Consider the following 19171-nt stretch of genomic DNA (forward strand, 5'->3'; position numbering starts at 1 on the left):
ATGTCCAAAGACAAATAAAAAGAATAAGTACATGTCAAATACTCCATATGTCAGTATAATAGGTTGCTTGATCTATGTTATGGTTTGTACTAGACCAGACTTGACACAGACAATTAGCTAAGTATGCAAGTACATGTCAAAACCATGGAAGCAACAATGGAAGTAGTCAAATGGATATTCATATATTTGAAGGAGACTACAAGTCTCAGTATCATGTTTGACAACCATTAGAGTAAGCCTTAAGTTGTTGGTTATGTTGATTCGGACTATGCATGAGACTTAGATGATAGAAGGTCCACAACATGGGTTGTCTTCACCCTTGCAGGTGGCCCAATTATGTGGAGATCATCAGTTCAGTTTGTTGTTGCAATGTCCACAATTGAAGCAAAGTACATGGCAGCTGGTGCAGCTTCTAAGGAATCTCTACGACTTATGGGGTTGATAAATGAATTAGACATTGAGCAATGTAAAGTTCTATTGCATTGTGACAATCATAGTGATATTTTCATGGAAAAGAACCATGTTATCATGGTAGGACCAAACATATTGATGTGAGATTTCACAAGATCAGAGAGTTGGTAGCTTGTGGACAGATAATATTGCACAAGGTTCACACTTCAGAAAATGCAGCTGATATGTTAACCAAACTGCTTACCGTAGACAAGTCCAGACATTGTCTGAGTTGCTGAACATTCACTAATGTTGGACTATGGAGTGCCCCAACCTAGTGGCAGAAGATGGAGATTGATGATATTCACCAAGGTAGAGATTATTGTGCAATGACTCATATTCTCCTAATAATAGTAATATAAGTTATGAGTTTGGATTAATGTAAAGGGGTTGAGGTAGAACGCTATATATTTATGTCATGTAAACCAAATGTAATAAGGAATAGCTAAACACAAATCCTAATTCTCTATTACATAGTGATAGTCTCTCAACGCTTCTAGGGACGTAGGCACAATTGATCGAACATCGTTATCAAATTTCTTGTATTATTCTCTTAAATCTATTCTCTTTTATTATTTGATTGTTCGCTTGTTCCCAACAATGTCTTCAACAAGGACATGCACAATTTAGTTAGACCCGATGATTAAAATTATGGTGAGCGCTGCAATCACATCATGCCACAATTATGGTGTGATATTGAATCATAATGATGTAGTCGCATCGGCCCCTAGTGTAAACGCTTAGATTGCATCGAATTTATAAATATATTTTTAATCACAAAATAATTCACACTACGAAGACTACCACCCCAATTGCAATAACCATGATTACCACCTTAGTTTAAAATACTTATTATACTAAGCCCAATGCAAGTCTTCAAGGATAATAGTACTTAGATGATGAAGTTGCCTCTTGTTGTGATAGAAAAATTCTTGATAAGTAAGTTTATCTCCTCATAATCCAGGAAAGGCATCATGTTGCAAGAGAAGACCTTGCTACATGACTTTATACTAAGATATGTACTTTTATTAGGGTGTTGATATGTACTTTTAATGGATTTCCAACATAAGAAGCCATTCCTAATATAACACTTTCATCATTATAGACCAGACCATAGAAACAAATCTAGACCATAGTTCTATCCATTTTGTCCATTGAACAATCAATTCAAGTAACTAGTTGCCAATAGTTGATCAAATATCATCAAAGGATCGTTGTTGGTGACGACAACCTCTTTGTCGAAGCCTTATCAAATTTGATCTTGTAGAAGCCATTATCCATGTAAATCATTTCAAAATCTCCTTGGAGTTACCATCTATGATTGAGTTTGTCCCTAAGGATGAAGTAGCTCAATCTCTTCCCAAGCAATATCACAACAAGGGCATGTTTCAACTATGATTAACACGGTTACTTTCATCATTTTCCTGTAGCTTCGCCAATGGTTCATCCTTTTGGGTAGAGAACAATATTCCTTTCATGGTATTTTTGTGACCATATCATATTTGAGTTGCCCTAAAAAAATTATAATTTGACAACTTTCAAAGATAACTTATTTGTATTTAATTTGGACGCATTGCCACTGGTTTTATGCAACTATTGTAACCCTCACCTGCAATGTTCTCTTAACTAAGTATGAATTCCTTTTAACATCAGATAAAGCTACATACACCGCTTTAAGTTACCCCTATTTGGAGTTTGGGAATTGAAAGGCACCACCACTCCATAATAATGGAATGTTTTTATAGTCATTGTTTTTATCAATTGTCAGTCCAAATTCATGAACATCTTTATTTACTGAGCAAATTCCCTTGAGAGAAATTTAGAAAAAGAAAATAGAAGCACAATAGTTATAATTTTAATTAAAACAAAACTCCTTAAAATTCATGAAAACATGAACAGGAACTGGGTCTAGTACAAGTATGAGTAGAAAAGTATTGTCATGTTCTACAGGGCTATTGAAACAGAAGTTGACAAAATCCAAAGCAAAGCTTCAATTATGCAAAGCCTCCAGTAGTTGCAGTCCTGATTATCTGAAAGATAGCTGTGCAAGAAAATGAAACAAATATGTCAATGAAATTTGAGATCAAAAGCCACGAATATATCAAATACAATCTAAAACATCTGAAAGCAAATGGCATCTTAATCCTCAAGAAGATTTTAAAAACCACAAAAACTTCCACAAACCATAGTTTAAGTAATACCAAGTCCCTTTGGGGATAGTTTAATCTAAGATCAAATCCCACTTCGGCATACCATACCCTTGCCCTCCCTACGGCAAGTCTAATCCTTTAAAAACACATGGGTATTTTTGTTACGGCTGTGAGATCATCTGATTCACACTAAGTATTGCAATCCAAGTAATTTTCATATTTTTTTGCATATGCTAAAATAATTTTCCTTCTTCAACTCACAGTTCCAACCATAAACTATGCAGTCACATCAATGTAAAGGTGTTGGAATGTTCTTGCTGAGCAACAATGTTTTGGAGAAGAGAACAATGTGTATCATGTATTAATATTTTAACCAGAGAAGTAACATAATGAGATGATAGTCATAGTGGGTTTTTTTCACTAGTATCTATTGGTATCCTTAACGAGTTGTCAAGCATATTTCAGTATCAAACTCTTACAATGAAGTAATGTTCGGAGTATACCAAATATAACCATCAACCACAAAACACATACACACAGAGGAATAACCTTAACCTTGCAATTATTCTCTGGTGTGAAAGAGAAACTTATAATAGGATTTGCAAAAAAAAATCAGTAACATGAAAAAAGTACGATGACGATGGTATTGATGATGATAGTCTTACATGATCCAACAACAACAAAGACGAAGAAACCGAGCAGTATTGGGCCAACAGGGTAGTCTTTCCCTTTTTTCGCGGTAGTTTCTGGAACAGATCCTCTTTTTGTGATGTTCTTATCAAACTTCACAATCTTCCTGTCTGCAAGTCGCCTTGATGTAGTCTACACAAAACACAATATTTTACATTTGAGTTTCAATTCACATTGCAAATAATAATTAAATCAGTCCATAAATATAATCAACCGCTGCAAGTTGCACATTGGCTTAACCAAGGAAGGACACAAATGAACAATTGAACAGTATCGGGATTTTAAAGTGCAACCATAGTATTGTGGTTTTGGTAGTCTTCAATTGCGGCTGCATTTTCCCGTAATGCATGTCATTCGACAAATGTGGGAAATGCAACTTCTGTGATCCCTGGATCAGATCCAGAAGCTTAAATTGAGCTAGGAAACAAATGATCCATAATCTAAAAACAATTCACGATTATCAGCTTCTTAAAACACGAAATTTATGAATTTTTTCGACTTAAATAAATAGAAATTCACTTAAATTTGTTCTGAGACATGTCTGAATTTAATTATGTAGGTACTACAAATCAGGTGAAATCCAATTAGGTTTAAAGTGAATTCAATTTCTAAAACAAATCAATCTTTCATGCTTTAATAACAATTTGAAACACAAGATATCATAATCTAAAATCACGCGAGGAAGAATAAAAAAAATCAACGGAAGCTAAAGGAAAAGAAGATAACGAAGCCATTAGATCTAAATCCAGTGAAACGCAAAGCAGATGAATGACACGAGAAATTGACGGCAAACTATTATTTCTCAAAAATTGTAAAGGGCGACCAAGTGCACGATACTCTATACGATATACCTAAAGCGCAGACTAAGGATAATCTTTTCATGATTTGAAAAGATAACCGTTGTGCCGAGTCTCACCCTCAAATTTCCCGGGAATAGTAATACATAATAAATATAAATGAAAATGAGATGTACCATGGTTGGGGTGATATCGGAATAAATCGCCGGAAAAGTGTGTGAGAAATAAGAGATCGCCGGAAAAAAGTGTAATGTGTTTCTTTCCGGCGGCACTACCTCCCCAACTTTATTTTATTTGTTACTCTGAATTCTAGAACGGTTATTTATTTATGCTGTTTTATAATTAATTTTTAATGATTATTTTAAGAAAGATACTAATTTGGGTGAGATTATATAACTAAATAAAAATTGATTGGATTGCCGAGAATAACGTCATGGCTTCTTAGCGATTGGCTAGAACTACATAATTGTGAATACCTGGCGTCATGATATTGGATTAAGATTTTCAGAGGAGTAAAGCGAACGTCTGGTTTGGATGGGAACACATTGATGAGGATGACATATCTCATTCATGTTCCATGTCCAATCTAATCAAAAAATCTTATTTAATTGAAAAAGAAAAATTAAAATAACAAAATTAATATTTTTATATTATTATATAAATTTTGATTGACTTATATATGAGGACAAAATTTCTTTTGTACAGATGATCTTTTCGGGAAACACATTCTGGGTTACAAAGTGTGTCATTGAGAAAGAAAACATGAGACAGAAAATGGAGTAGAGACATGAATGGCTTCATTTGTAAGGGTAGAAATAGAAGAGAAAGATAGTGACAGGAGAGAAATTGAGGAGAAATGTAATATTTCTCTCATTTGATTTAGGAGAGAAAAAATGATAGGGCTCCACAAAATCTTTCTCCTCGCAATTGAGTAGAAAATAGGAGGGAAAGGGACTCAGATCTATTGTCTCACTCCGTGTTTCAAATCATGTCATGCACTAATAATATTGAAACAAAGAATAATGAATATTTAATTTTTTAATTGACATGAAATATTTTCATTATGATCCACATGGTTTGAAACATATTTTTGGGACAACAAATCATTATCTACTGAACAGTGGGGGAGAAAAATTATTTCTTTCTTTTCTTTTTCTATACAACCAAACAACACCAAAATCTATTATATTTCTCATATTGTTCTCATCTCTTTCTCTCTTTTCACTTTCTTTTTCATATATTTCTCTCTTTTTATTTTCTTCTCCCAACTAAACAAAACAGAAATGTGTTATGGATCTGGACAATGAACCTATGTTTTGGGTTAGGCCCGTTACTATTTTGTTGTTTGGTGCGTTTCTGACAAAAATGAGAGGTTATTGAGCATATGAAAGTTGCAGTAGCTAGACCAGGTTGAGTGAAACTCTATTTTTTAATACTACCTCCTTACAAGATTGTTAGGTCTTTGGTAAGATGATGATTTGTATAAAGTTTTGAATATAATTATTATATTATTTTTAATTCATTTATATCACTTATATTTAAAAATTAATCAAATTAAATATAAAAAATAAATGATACAGTAATAATGTAAAAATTCTTAAATTATTAGTGGACATATTTTTTTCTCTTTTTATTTAATAGTTCTAATTATAAGTATTTTTTGTACTACTGAGTGTATCATTTTACTCTATTTTAGATAAGGAATTAATCTCTTCTAAATTTTTTAGTTAAGCACTAATATAATGTTTACATAATTCAATCTATTCATTTCATTATCTTGTTTCTAGATATGTGTGCATGAAATAATAAAAATTTAACTAAATTTTAATATTTTTGAAAACTAAGTCCATCTTTTAACTTTTGACTGAATGTTTTTTTTTCTCTTTTTGAAGGTTAAAACTAAAGTGAGCATTGCTTCCCCTTTTGCATAATTTAATATTTTCTTTTTAAATATGTGTATAAAATAATAAAAATATATTTTATTTTAATATTTTTAAAAACTAAATCTCTTTTAACTTTTGATGGAGTTTTTCTTCTCTTCTCTAAAGTGAACATTGTTTCCTTTTTACATAATTTTGATATATTCTTGTGTGAATAAAATAACAAAAATATAATTTTATTTCATTATTTTAAAAAACTAAATCCATCTTTTACCTTTGGAACTAAAACATGTTTTTTTCTCTTCTCTAAAGTGAACATTGTTCACTTTTTATTAGTGTTGCTAAAACTGTACTGGTTATCAAATCGGTCAGGGTACTGGTATAGTGGTACAGTGGCTCAACAAGTGGTTCAGTAATTAAATCACATGTCGGTTAAATCGGACATACCTACTTTTATTTATATATATAAACCTATAAAAAAAAATTACAAATAGGTAGATACTCAAATTTATAATCTATATTCATAATCTACTAAAACTTCACATAAACAAACAAAAGTTTTTAACAAATTCAAAGTCTAAAATATAAGACATATATCAATCCAAAAGTATCACTTAACAACTGTAAAATATAAATAAATGACACAAGTTCACAACTCACCCTACAAAACAAATAAATTTGGAGTTTTAACATTTAACACCAAAAAGTCAAAGTTGTCTCATATCGATATTATATTTTTGCACCAAATCCTATCTTTAGACAGTACTTCAAGATTACACAAATGTCACTGAGATTACACACGAATGTTAGGAATCAAAAGGTGTAATCTAAGTATGCCTTGGAAGCATGTGTCTTGAAGTGTTGAAAAGTGGTTGGAAAATTGGAAAGATGGGTCACATTGTAATGAGTTTTCAAGTTTTTAAGTTTTTTTTCAAAAAACAAATATGTGTATAAATCGGCCGGTTTAGTCAAATATCGGCCGGTTCACCGGTTTTGACCAGTTTTTGACCGGTTTTGATACATGGTCGGGTCAATATATGTACCGTACTAGTTAGGAGACCGATTTTCTGATTGAACCGGCCGGTACGGTACGGTTTTTACATCATTGTTTTTTACCAATGTTGTGAAACTCAAGTCGGACGTCAAACTGGAAGATGTCTCATATTAGGTTTAACCGGTTTAAACAGTTAAAACGTCTGATCTGACCGAGTGATTTTATACATAAATTAATAGTTTTTATCTATAGATATGTAAATGTAAAGTTTTATATAATTAATAATTATGTATAATTATATTTATGTAACGTATCTTACCTATTTTGGATCAGAGTAAAACAAAATATTTGAGTGATGTTCCATTTTTTTTAATTTTTTAATTGAACCATTCGTTTACTTCCTGGGTTAATGCGGTTGAACCGGGTTTAGCACGGTCAGACCGGAATTTCTCCGGTTCAAAGTGGTTCAATCCTAATTCAGTTAAGACTGTAAACCAAAGTCGTTTTCAAGTCCGGTCAGCGGTCGAACTATTCAGTCTGGTTTGGTTCTCATAACGTTGTTTTTTACATAATTTTAATATATTCTTGTTTATAGATATGTGTATAAAATAATAAAAAATTAAATTTATTTTAATATTTTAAAACATAAATCCATCTTTTACCTTTAGATGAAAAACTTGTTTTTTTTCCTTATTTTTTTAATGTTAAAACTAAAGTGGACATTGCTCCCTTTTTGCATAATTTTAATATTTTCTTTTACTAGATATTTATACATAAAATAATAAAAATATACTATTATTTTAATATTATAAAAATACCAAATCCATATTTTAACTTTTGATGGAAAACTAGTTTTCCTTTCTTTTCTTTTGTTAATGTTAAAACTAAAGTGAACATTGCTCCCTTTTGCATACATTTATATAGTTAGTTTTTGTCTGAAGCTAATTATTATAGAAACAATTTATTATAAAAAAATATTGACTTAGTTGTTGATTAGCTCACTATGTTTCATGATACTGTCAAAGACAATACAACAAATTATCATTCATCATTTCACATAGTAAAATAGTTCACTTTAGTGAATCCCACAACCACAGAAAAAGTATGCTCAACCTTGATATTTTGGTTTCAAGGTTTAGAGTTAACCACTTATAATCACTTTAGTATTATGTTTTTAGTTCAGATAATAAACTGTAAACTTATAATTTGTTAATATTATAGTACTTTAGTTGAAATCTAAATATAAATTAATCTGTTTTGTTTGAGTAAGATATAAAGATTACTTTTTACATAATTAATTACAAAAAAAAAGTATAAAATTATTTGTTTATGTTATGATTATTTTGGTTGTTTTTACACTATTTTTTAAATATACATTTTTTAATATTTACGATCATATGTATTTTTACCATAAAATTTTAAATTTTTAATGTTGCATAACAAACACTAAAAATATATATTAAAGTAAAATACAATATAAAAATCAATATTAATATTAAAAAACAACATGACACACAAATAAATAGAAGTTGTTAAACTTGAATTACACAATTTATAAAATAAATATTACACAAATGCCAAGTTTTATACAAAAGTTTTAATAAGTTATGGTGATGATATGAAAAGTTATAGAGTTTGGTGGAAAAGTAAAATGGAGAAAAGATATAAAATCATGATGAAGTAAAAATGAAAAATAAAAAAAATTGAAAAAAATAAACTAACTAAAAATAAAGTAAACTCATAATCTTGGAGCTTCCACTTTTGATTTATTTCCAAAATAAAAAAACTGAGTTATAATTTTATTTGATTGTCAAACACACATAGTTTACATTTTAAGATTATTTTTCAAAAAATAAGGAAAATCTCAAAAATTTAAGCCTTACCAAACATGAAGTTAGCATGTACATTAATGTTATGAAGTCTAGACCGGGTGGTCCTACCTCTAACTAAACTTAAAAACGATTCTTGTTTGTGTAATTGAATGAGATGTTGAATCATTTTGAATCAAAGAAACTCCCGTCCGACCATTTAAACTTGGTTAAACTAGAATGAATCGGAAAGTGAAACAGACAATTTACTAAAATTAACAAAAAATGAACACCAGTCTAATGTTTTGTTTTACATGATCCAAAAAAGACAGAAAAATATTAATTCAATATAATTATATTTTATAGATAGTTATTAATTATATATGAAATCATCTTCTCCAATAGAATAATTTAACTGTATAAACTTAATATGTGATCCTATATTTGATGCATGACTTGGATTTTGTCAACATAAATGGCTGGCTACAGATGTGATTGTATAGTGTAAGCACACAGGAAATGTTGTTTTTATTTAATGCTTTAATATTATATTACAATATGATAATGTTAATATTTTTATCATTTTAAATAATGATCATTTAGTTAAAACAATAGTCATGGCTCAATCCTATATAGTCTGCAAATTCTCCAAATTCAGCTTCATGAACTAATTTTCAATCTATATGCAGCTTAATAAAAACCCTCTTGGGGACTCAAACCTTGAACACTTTTGGTTTTAGGACCCAGCTAGAGTTTCCACTTGTTTTTGTTCTAGTTTGTAGCTGCTAATTGACAAGATAATTATAAAAAAAATCTATCAATTTCAGTTCAGAATTAGAAACCCAGAACATTGTGATTCTTTGACTCTCTTAAGGGTATTTGAATTTCTTATCTGCTTCAAATTTCTGTTATTTATTTGCATTTCTCTGAATTTCAAGTTATTGAGGTGGATAATACAGCATTTTGTTAGTTTATTTTCCTGTCTTAGTTTCCAGGAATAGCCTTGGAAGGTGTTTGTGTCAATGTCCTTGTTTATTTCCTAAATCCCGTATGTCACAAGTCCAAAACTTTTGAGTGTTTTGGTGTTAACCTTATGTGATTTGAAAATCGACTCATTATTTAGCTTAATAAATTTGGTTCATGAATTAAAAGAGCTGAATTTGAGTTGGAAATTGAGCTCGTTAAAAAAACGAATCAAACTTGAGATAGATACGGTTCGACTTGTTAGTACATTACTATTTATTTATGTTTATTATTATTATTATATCATGACACATACATTATTCTTTATATTTATTGTTATTATATATATAAACAATGTTTTTTAAACTTACTCCTTATCCTCACCATCAATTTTAGGAAAATCTAATGATTTTAATATCAGTAACCAGATCTTAAACCATGAGATGTTTATAAAATTGATAGCTAAGATGAACAGTTCTTGGAGTAAGGATCACACTCATGTTATATTATGGGAATAAAATATCTTCTTATAGCTTCCCTCCTTGAACTAATTTAACAAGTGTTTCCCATACCATCTCCTACTTTCAATATTACAAACATTATTCCCTCAAGAACTTTATGTGTTTGTTAATTTTGTGTTCATGGATATAGTAATGTGCTAGCAAGCTCTTCTCACCATTCATCCAGGTAACGAATTGCAAGCACACATTTCATCTTCAGTGCATTCTAGAATGGTATGTTTAGTGATAGTAAGCCTTCATCTTTTAGATATTTGATCAATCTTAGATTTTTTAGAGTCAATTTTGGTGTACATTATCTGTGATATGATTATAGCTCTATTGAAACATTTCATGGTGATAGTAAACATTTCATGTTTGTTGTCACAAATTTGAAGGGAAATAGTGCTTGTATGAATGGAACCTAAAGAAGGATCACCAAAGATGATGAAGCCTAATTTTAAATATGAACTAAACATTCAAAATTTTAAACTCCAACTTCTTTTTTGAAACTGTTACTATACATTAACTTTTTGCCATCAAAAGGAAGCTGGATAATGGGGAGTTTACTCCTATTAAAAGGAAACTGGACTCTGCACTTATTTTGTACTACTAAGGATATTCTTTTACCTTTTTGGGTAAGAAACTAATCCCTTTCTTTCGGAGTGCATGACTACCCCTTCTAACAAGTGTCACTCATAAAAATCAAACCTTTGACATTTTGATGATCTAAAGGATCTAATGGGGCCTTACACTACTAGATCAACACCTTGTTGGTAGACTCTAAACTTATTGAGTAGGCGGATGAGGGCTATGTTGATGTCATAAAAGTGGTTGCAAGTCAGGGTGGAGTTAGTGGCACTTGTAGTTATAAATTGGTTGCTCTAAAGATGGAGAACGATTAAAAGTGAAGGAGAGGGCATGGGAAACACTTGTTTATGGTGGGAGAAGAAGATGAGTGTTCATAAAAACAAAATATAGAAAATGAGAAAGAAATAAAAAATATCAAAATGAGGGACATGTGTCATTGTTTTATTGGTTTAAGGAGAGAAATTATCTCCTCATATCAAAAGATACTTTATTCCCTATATTTATATGTATAATCTTGTGCAATATTTTTTAAAAATGAATTAATTATTTGAATTGTCTAAAGGAACCAATTCGAGCTGAACCGAATAGTTCATAAACTTTAACCAAGCCGAAGTGCCCAACTTGAGCTAAAAAAATAACTCGTATTGCACTCGAGTCGAGCTTCAAGCTGAGCATATCCTTATCGAGCTGAATCAAGCTAAGCTCTAGTTCTACTCGAATCAACTTGTTTCCAGCCTTAGATTTGACAGTGGTTCTCTCAAACTCACTAACTTAGTGTTTTTGAACTGTTTCTACTTAATTTGTGTTGATTTCTGTTGTGGATGAATTTGCTCTATGTAGTTGGGTTTGTTCTTAAAGTGAGGCATCTACTTTTAGTGCTATGTTGCTTTCTTGTGTCTGTCCTTTTCCTCATTTGGTTCATTAGCAGGGGAACTATGGACACAAAGATGAGTTTTTTGGGTGATGGTGGTGGCAAGAAGATGTGGCTCAAATGGTGGGAGAATATCCATGGTTTCAGAATTCATCAACAGTATTATATAGGGTCCAAGAAAATGAAGAGAACTTTGTGGAAGAAGCTTTTGGTTGCATGGTTGGTTGGTTGGACCATGTTGTCTTTGTGGATCTTCTGCTGTATGAGATTACAAGCTACTGAGAAGAGGAGAGCAACTCTTGCAAGTATGTGTGATGAAAGGGCTAGGATATTTCAGGATCAGTTTAATGTGAGTATGAACCATATCCAAGCCATCTCCATTCTGATCTCAACCTTCCACCATGCCAAGAGCCCCTCGGCTATAGATCAGGTACTGAGTTTTTTTGTTTTCTCTGTGATTTTGCAAATCTAGACTTGAATTCCTCACTACAAGTGATTAATTGTTTGGCTGAGGTTGAGTTATTATTTCATTATTACCATTAACTTGGTGTGTAACTACTTTTCTTTTCTTTCCGTTTTTGGTTTTTGTTAAGTTATTTGGGTCTATGAACCATCGATACTAATACATGTATCGGATACGATACATATCTGACACGTCGATATGTATATTCTTGAAAATGCATGATATAATACGTTAGAGATACACATATAAAACATGCACATAAAATTCATATAACATAATAAACATATAATTATTGTTATGAATTTCCAAATAAATAACATATTTCTTAGACATTACTAAATAAAAATTTAAATACATATTATCATAAGAAATCTTCATTAATACCGACAAATATGAACATTATCAATCACGTTTAATCGATGATCAACATTATATATATGTATTTCCTATTCATTCTCTATGCAATCACATGCTTTGTCTTTGTTCTATCGCTACAAGTCCACTTGGTAGCTTGAATATTATGTTTCTCTCTTGTACTTAATTAACTGTCTTATGTTTTTCTCTCTTAAAATGTTATGGCATGATAGTTTGGATGTCTATGAAGTATCGGGAAAATATTTTAAGAATATCGAAGAGTATTCGGGGAAGTATTGGATTTAGAAAATTTATTTTTCAAAAAAATAATTTCGACATGCTATGTGTTAGGAGTCCCACATCGAGTAGAATAGTAAATTCAATGTGCTATTTAAGCCATGAGACTCTCCAACCTAATAGACTAGTCTTTTGGGTTGGACTCTCCTCATGAACTTAAGTCCTAACACTATGAGTACGTATCAATGAAGTATCGGAGAGTATCAGTGTCATTTATGATACCAATAAAGGTTATTAAAGTGTCGTGCATCATAAATCTTGTTAATGAAGTAAACTGATCTTGAAGTTCTGGGACAGGGTTTTTTTTTACCCTTCTTTTTGGATAGAATATTCCATTTTCTACTAATCAGAGATCATCAGTTGCCAACAAACCAATCTAACTTCTAGAACTTGCAGAGAACCTTTGCTACGTACACAGAAAGAACTGCTTTTGAAAGGCCTCTTATAAGTGGTGTTGCATATGCTGTAAGGGTGCTCCATTCTGAAAAGGAACAATTTGAGAAGCAACAAGGATGGACTATTAAGATGATGGATACTGTGGAGGAGAAACAAGTTCAAAAGGATGATTATGATCCAGAGAAATTGGAGCCCTACCCCATTCAAGAAGAATATGCTCCTGTCATCTTTGCACAGGATACACTTCCACATCTGATTTCTGTTGATGTGCTTTCTGGAAAGGTAAGTTTCTGCTATATTTTCTTGTAGAATCAATTATATTTGGAGCACTAAATCTGTCAGCTACAGTTGGTACACCTCACTGATATTTGATACATTTATAATTAATGATGATAATTGTGAAAATGCTATACAATAGTCTTAGATATTATGGTGATATTCATCCATTCTTAGCTCTAGCTTTCTGGTAAGAGGTTTTTTATTGGGCTTTTAATAATGGTCTTCTGTTATGTTTTCAGAATATATTTGAAAGCACAACTTTTTATTCTCAAAGGTTGTTGTTATGGTATTCCCTATGTCTTCCTTTCTCATGCTTGTCACAATAGGACCACAAAGCTGAATTGAGATAGAGTTCATGTTCTATATTTGAAATTTCAAATCTATAGAATTAGAAACTATTTGGAATTATGGTTGTCACCTTTTCATCAACAGGAAGACCGTGAGAATGTGATGCGTGCAAGAGAATCAGGCAAAGGGGTTTTAACTGCACCCTTTAGGCTGCTCAAAACAAATCGGCTCGGGGTTATCCTGACATTTGCTGTCTATAATAGAGATCTTCCATCAAATGCAACCCCAAATGAAAGGATTCAAGCAACTAATGGGTGTGTATAAATATTGGACTCTGCTGCATCTGACATTTGATTAATCTTTTAACCTTTCATAAAATTTACCTCATTCCCTTTTGGTAATAAAAATTTCGGAAGAACCAGTATTCGTAAGAGAGAAGCATTTTAATGTCTTCAACACTTTTGTGCAGGTATCTTGGTGGAGTCTTTGATGTCGAGTCACTAGTGGAGAAATTACTTCAGCAACTTGCTAGCAAGCAAACTGTAATTGTTAATGTTTATGACATTACAAATCACACCCATCACATTGCCATGTATGGTTCAAATGTTTCAGGAGATTCGTTTTATCATGCCAGCACTCTTAACTTCGGAGACCCTTTCAGGAAACATAAGATGTACTGCAGGTAAGAGTAATGCTGCAAAAGGAGTTTGTATCTTCATCCTTCTGCAAAATAGGTAGAAATGTCATTTACTGTCATGATATAATAGCATATCCATAGTACAATCTTTTGGTTTTTCTGTTAGAAATGCCTAGTTTAGAGTTGTTTTATCTCGAGTTGTCACCTTTTATCTCGGAAGTCACTGAGTCTTGTTTATTTGTTAATATGTTATAATGATATAAATGTGAAAGTGGTCAATTACCCAAATAATTAATGAATTAAGTTTGATGCTAACACAGGTTCAAACAGAAACCACCATGGCCATGGTTGTCAATAACTACTTCAATTGGCATCCTTGTCATTGCACTCCTTGTTGGACATATTTTCTATGCCACTGTGAATCGATTTGCCAAAGTAGAAGATGATTGTTGTGAGATGAGGGAGCTTAAGAAGAGAGCTGAGGCAGCTGATGTAGCAAAATCCCAGGTATGTAATTATGTAGTTTCCTTTTTAATTCCATGTTTTGGTTTAACTTGTAATGATCACGTTAATTGATTATTGCTGCAGTTTCTTGCCACTGTTTCCCACGAGATCAGAACACCAATGAATGGTGTTTTAGGTGAGTGGTCCTTTGTCCAATGCTTAACCATATACATATACATACAACAAAAAATAGTTTCTGAAGCCATTAACTTGCTCTAAAAATTGATTCAGGAATGCTGCATATGCTTATGGACACAGATCTTGATGTAACTCAGCAGGAATTTGTCAGAACTGCACAAGGAAGTGGAAAAGCTCTTATGTCACTTATAAATGAGGTTTTGGATCAGGCAAAGATTGAAGCTGGTAAGCTAGAGCTTGAAGCAGTGCTCTTTGACTTACGGGCAATTTTGGATGATGTATTGGCACTGTTTTCTGAGAAGTCTCAAGAAAAAGGAGTAGAGGTAATATTCTTCTCATCTACTGTTTGCCCATCATGGTGGAGTTTTCAAATTTTGCATTGTGTAATGAGCAATGCCACATCTTCCTAATAAATCCTCCTAAATATCCTCATAATACTACATAAAGTATTCACTGTAAATGCTCATGTTCCCTTGCCTTGGAACTAGATAACCCTTTAAAAGATTTCCAACTTTACTAATTAGGAGGATTTTTAGGAGGATGTAGACTAATTCTTGTGTAATTATAGCTCATCGCTTTTCATGGTTTATTTGTCCCGGAGAACAGTTGGGAGTTTATGTGTCAGATCAGGTTCCTGAGTTACTAATAGGTGATCCCGGAAGATTTCGACAAATAATTACAAATCTCATGGGTAACTCAATTAAGGTAAACTCTATAGGAACAAAGAAGGTCATTCATGATGAAAGTTATTTAATCTGACATCCTATTGTATCGTGAAATTTACTTTGAGATCTTCCCATATCCTATATTCTTGCTTTATTGGCATGATCCAGACATTACTATACACATGGAATATTTTAGATAAATGGTAAAAACTTTCACTAAGTTTACCAGTCAAGAGTGGTTGTGTAGCAAAATGATGTGTATTTGTAGAATAATTATGATGAGATTGATTCTGAATTGTTTCGCAGTTCACGGACAAAGGGCATGTTTTTGTCACGGTTCATCTCGTTGAGGAGGTTGTCCATTCAATAGAAGTTGATAAAGAATCAACCTCAGAAAATACCTTGAGTAGTTTCCCTGTAGCTGATAGTCACCGAAGCTGGGAAGGATTCAAGGCTTTCAGTCAAGAGGGGCCTCTTGGTTCTTTCTCATCTTCCTCTAATGATCCCATCAGTTTGATTATATCTGTTGAGGATACAGGTGAAGGTATTCCTCTAGAAGCTCAGCCCCGCATCTTCACTCCATTCATGCAGGTAGGTCCATCCATCTCCCGCAAACACGGAGGAACAGGAATCGGCCTAAGCATTAGCAAGTGTTTGGTTTGCCTCATGAATGGGGAAATTGGATTTGTGAGTATCCCAAAGATTGGATCCACTTTCACATTCACTACAGTCTTCGCAAATGGACTCCCTAGTTCAAATGAGTGTAAAATTCAGCAAATCATCAACCAACCTCACCTTGATTCTTCAGAATTTGAGGGTATGATTGCAATAATTATTGACCACAGACCCGTTAGAGCAAAAGTGTCCAGATATCACATTCAAAGGCTTGGCATTCATGTTGAGATGGTTTCAGATTTAGATCAAGGTTTGTCCGCTGTGACCAATGGGAACATGGTTATTAATATGGTCCTCATTGAGCAGGAGGTCTGGGACAAAGATTCAGGCATGTCATCTCACTTTGTCAATAACATAGGGAAAATTGTTCATGTGATTCCTCCAAAGATGTTCATTCTTGTTAATTCTAGTAGTTCTTCTAGAGCAAGTACTGTAACATCTGGTGTTCATAACGCCACTGCTATCACAAAACCTCTCAGAGCGAGTATGCTAGCAGCCTCACTACAACATGCTATGGGTGTTCGGAACAAGGGGACTCCTAGAAACAACGATCTCCCAAGTTTGTCTCTTCACCATCTTCTTCGTGGGAGAAGAATTCTAATTGTAGATGACAATAATGTGAACCTCATGGTAGCGGCTGCTGCTTTGAAAAAGTATGGAGCAGAAGTGGTTTGTGTCAGTAGTGGAAAAGAAGCCATCTCTTCACTGAAGCCACCACATCAATTTGATGCCTGTTTCATGGATATTCAAATGCCCGAAATGGATGGGTATGCTTCTGGAATACTTTCTTCTACCTGATAATTATTGTTTGGAATTAAATTTGAAATATCTGCACAAAACTAGAGGAGTTTTAAATTCTTTGTAAATCTTACAAAATAGTTAAAAATATTTTAGAAGACAGTTTACATCAAATGAAAACTTTTTGCATTACATTGATTTGTGAAACAATCAATATATATAAAAACATACTAGGTTTTTGGGCTCTAACCTCTTCCAACAGCAGTAACACAGTTCACTTGTCAATTTTCTCTCTCACACACAATTGTTGCTCAAAACACAATTACCATATTGTTACAAGTTCCTTAATATGAAATTCTTTTCCAACAGGTTTGAAGCTACAAGGATTATACGGGACATGGAACTTAGCATGAATAGTGAAGTGTCTGTGGATGACTGTGACAATGTTTCAAATTGGCATGTGCCCATTGTAGCCATGACGGCAGACGTGATCCAGGCAACACAGGATGAATGTCTAAAGTGTGGCATGGATGGATATGTTTCTAAACCATTTGAAGCTGAACAACTTTATAGAGAACTTTCATGGCTTTTCCAGTCATCTTGAAAATAAAATAGGCACTAATCTAAACCAGAGGATTGTTGATAATCGAAGCTCGTCCGTCTTTACTCCAGGACACTCGGAAGTGCATAAATAGGTTCAGAGGTCTCCTGAGAGTAAGTTCTGCATTTTACAGCTAGTGCATAGTATTTCACCACTTAAAAGTTTGATGCTTTTTTATAAGAGACTGGAGAATTTTGAAGGAGTGACGAAAGGATAAAAAAACTTGTTGACTGCAGAAATGGTTTAATCTACCTTTTTGGTCTATTCCATTCTTGTCTATGAGATTCTTAGGTGTCTGTTGCTCTATAACATTTGATGTGTATCATGTCAGTTAGAGTTGAAGTGAGAGACAATAATGACTCAAAACTTACATGGTATACGCCCAATGATACAGAGCAAACGATTTTTCTTACTTTAGGGGCAACTATGAAATTCTCGTCTTTTGTGCTGTTTTTGAAGGCACTTGGTTGAAAATATTTGTTATTGTGGCAGGGAGTGTACATAGGAGCCAATTTGATTGGTTGCAATTGAGTTTTAATTGGTAGTTAAGACTTAAGAGTATCAAATCCCTCTTCTCTTCCTTGTAAAGTGTCTCTTATCTCATTCATCCTAAGTCGGAGATCGAAAATAATTGAGGGTTTTTTGTAGGTTATGGTGTCATATAGTTGTGTAGTATATGTAACTGTGCATACAACTTTTTAAGATTACTGCCCAGTCTAGAATAGGCATGCCACATTTTCTGTGTATTGATGTATTCATAACAGGTTGATTCAGGTGAAAGAAAGGAAATTAGCTTCTTGGAAACAAAGGAGAGGACATGCACCATCAACCATGTATGTGTATATGACTCAGAAAAAAGATGGTGTTTGATGTGTACTTAAAGCAGCATTGCTTCCATTTTTCCTTTTTCAAGGTTCAATGCATTGCTTCCTTTTGTTCCTAAACAATGCCTAATTCTTTTTTTAAACATGTATATGATACATTGTACTATAGTATTTGAGTGTTTCACCATCTTTTTTGGCCGATTCCTATATTTTGTCTTTTGATTTCCATTAACATAATACTTCGCGTGTCCTTACTGTGATAAATTTTGTAGCTTATCTGATATATTTTCACAAATGTAACAAGTTACAATCTCACAACTATAAGCTAGTTTTTTATAGAGAACTATCGTCATTCATCTAATACTTGTTGGTATTCTTTTTATTATTTTTGTCTTAAAACCAACAACTATTGTCACTTGACATGTGATGAATTGGTCTTTTAATTTGTGTCTCAAATAATTGTAGAAGCTAAAATTGTCAGATTTTGAGAAATCAAGAGCTATTTGTTCTCCCACAATAACTAGAAGGAGAAAGTAGATCTTGCCAAGTACTTGTAATATTCCCATGGCCATTGATTTAGGCAAGTACTTGGGATTGGCTAGAAAAGGTTGTGAATAAAAT

General features: G+C 32.7%; 1 protein-coding gene across 2 annotated transcripts; it reads left to right on the forward strand.

Moving 5' to 3' along the window:
• LOC109360087 (histidine kinase 3-like) lies at positions 10369 to 17990 on the forward strand. 2 transcript variants are annotated; one of them, XM_019604834.1, is made up of 11 exons: positions 10369 to 10466; positions 11749 to 12121; positions 13202 to 13483; positions 13913 to 14082; positions 14238 to 14450; positions 14726 to 14912; positions 14994 to 15045; positions 15141 to 15370; positions 15654 to 15752; positions 16019 to 17154; positions 17495 to 17990. In XM_019604834.1, exons 2-11 carry the CDS (start codon positions 11756 to 11758, stop codon positions 17727 to 17729), a joined length of 2970 nt encoding a protein of 989 aa, XP_019460379.1. In that variant the 5' UTR covers positions 10369 to 10466; positions 11749 to 11755; the 3' UTR covers positions 17730 to 17990. The 2 variants fall into 2 exon arrangements, with proteins under 2 accessions (XP_019460379.1, XP_019460371.1); XM_019604826.1 differs by lacking the exon at positions 10369 to 10466 and having other exon boundaries at positions 11564 to 12121.

Source organism: Lupinus angustifolius, chromosome LG01 (genome assembly GCF_001865875.1).
Source record: "Lupinus angustifolius cultivar Tanjil chromosome LG01, LupAngTanjil_v1.0, whole genome shotgun sequence".
Classification (NCBI taxonomy): domain Eukaryota; kingdom Viridiplantae; phylum Streptophyta; class Magnoliopsida; order Fabales; family Fabaceae; genus Lupinus; species Lupinus angustifolius.